The following is a 1,370-nucleotide window of genomic DNA, read 5'->3' on the forward strand; positions in this document are numbered from 1 at the left end:
AGGTTCCCCTCACCAGACTGTGATGTCCTTAAGAACAAGAACTAAGTCTTGTTTATCTCTTACAACCTAAACACTTAATATGGCAGTTAAACATTAGAGAACAATTAGGTGCTAAAATTGTGTGGTAGTAATTAACAAGTTCTAGAACTAGACAGTGGTGGTGATTACGGTGTACAACACTGTTAATATACTTAATGCCACTGAACTGTACACTTTAAAATGGTTAAAATGATAAATTTTACGTTATGTGTATTTTATCCAAATAAAAATAAGAAAACTAAGTTGTATGGTAGAGTCTATCCAAAAGAAAAAAGGAATAACGGGATAGGAATGGGTTTTCCAAACACAAAAACAAAACTTGAAAATTAAAAATTTAACACCTGCTTCTTGGCATTTTAATTTCTACTTTAAAATTTTAAAATTTAACAGTTAATTAAAAGGTGTTAATTGCAAGATCCTTCTAAATTCTTAGATAACAAACATCCCAGGCTGGTTGGTTAGCTCAGAGGGTTAGAGCACAGCCTTGTAACATCAAGGTCAAGGGTTCAGATCACAATACTGGCCAGCTGCCAAAAATAAACAAACATCCCAACACTTAGATTAACTGAAATCTCACAATGTAANAAATTCAGACTTTTAAAAAACCTATAACAACAACTTACTAGGAGTCTAGGCCTGGCAATCTGAACTCTACTTCTTCTGGTAAGTGTTGAAATTGTAAACTAAAACACTATTAACCATTTGGAACATCAGCTCTTTCTTAAATTGACTATATTATGAAGACTGCAGAATCTTAAAAACAAAGGGCAATCCCATTTCTCTTTCATAATTAACACTGTATTAAATTTTTAATACTAAAGAAAAAAATCAGAAGAATGCAAATAAAATCTATATTATAATACTGTTCAATGCTGATAACATTACTCTTAAATAAAACTACTAAGACATTAAACTTTAAATCATCAATTGCTACCTCCCAGATTTTCAAAGAATTCAAAAACACAATCTCTTCACACAGTTTCCAAATGCAACTATTCCTCAAGACGACCTGCCAAGAGAGAGAAACATGCTTGTATAATGCCAAATTTGATCATAATCAAGTAAGCTGTCACTGCTAAACAGTTCAACTAAGGATAGGTGCAGACAACTAGGAAATTCTCTCCAATCAGGGTTTTCTCATATCTCCCTGTTACAGTATGAAGGAATAGCTCCTAATTTGACTTTATATCAAAATATCAATTTCCTGGTTCCCTTCTTGTTCCAAAGTAGAGGGCAGGAGGATTTTTGAGTCCTGAACTCACCTACATCAAAACCACAATAATCAACCTCATTGTATATCGACAAAATAAAATTAAGAAAAAAAAAAAAAA

The 1,370-nt window shown here is 32.2% G+C and overlaps 1 protein-coding gene across 4 annotated transcripts in view; it reads right to left on the minus strand.

Moving 5' to 3' along the window:
- Positions 1-1,370, minus strand: part of LOC103582006 (G patch domain-containing protein 8-like) — a 25,433-nt gene that overhangs the window by 13,214 nt on the left and 10,849 nt on the right. For 3 of the 4 annotated variants that reach the window (XM_008563696.1, XM_008563697.1, XM_008563698.1), the window contains exon 2: positions 974-1,048. In XM_008563696.1, coding sequence (XP_008561918.1) covers positions 974-1,048 — 75 coding nt within the window. Of the gene's footprint in view, positions 1-973; positions 1,353-1,370 lie in introns of those variants that run through there. The other variant, XR_549716.1, reaches the window with a different exon arrangement.

Source organism: Galeopterus variegatus, unplaced genomic scaffold (assembly GCF_000696425.1).
Source record: "Galeopterus variegatus unplaced genomic scaffold, G_variegatus-3.0.2 Scaffold14579, whole genome shotgun sequence".
Classification (NCBI taxonomy): Eukaryota; Metazoa; Chordata; class Mammalia; order Dermoptera; family Cynocephalidae; genus Galeopterus; species Galeopterus variegatus.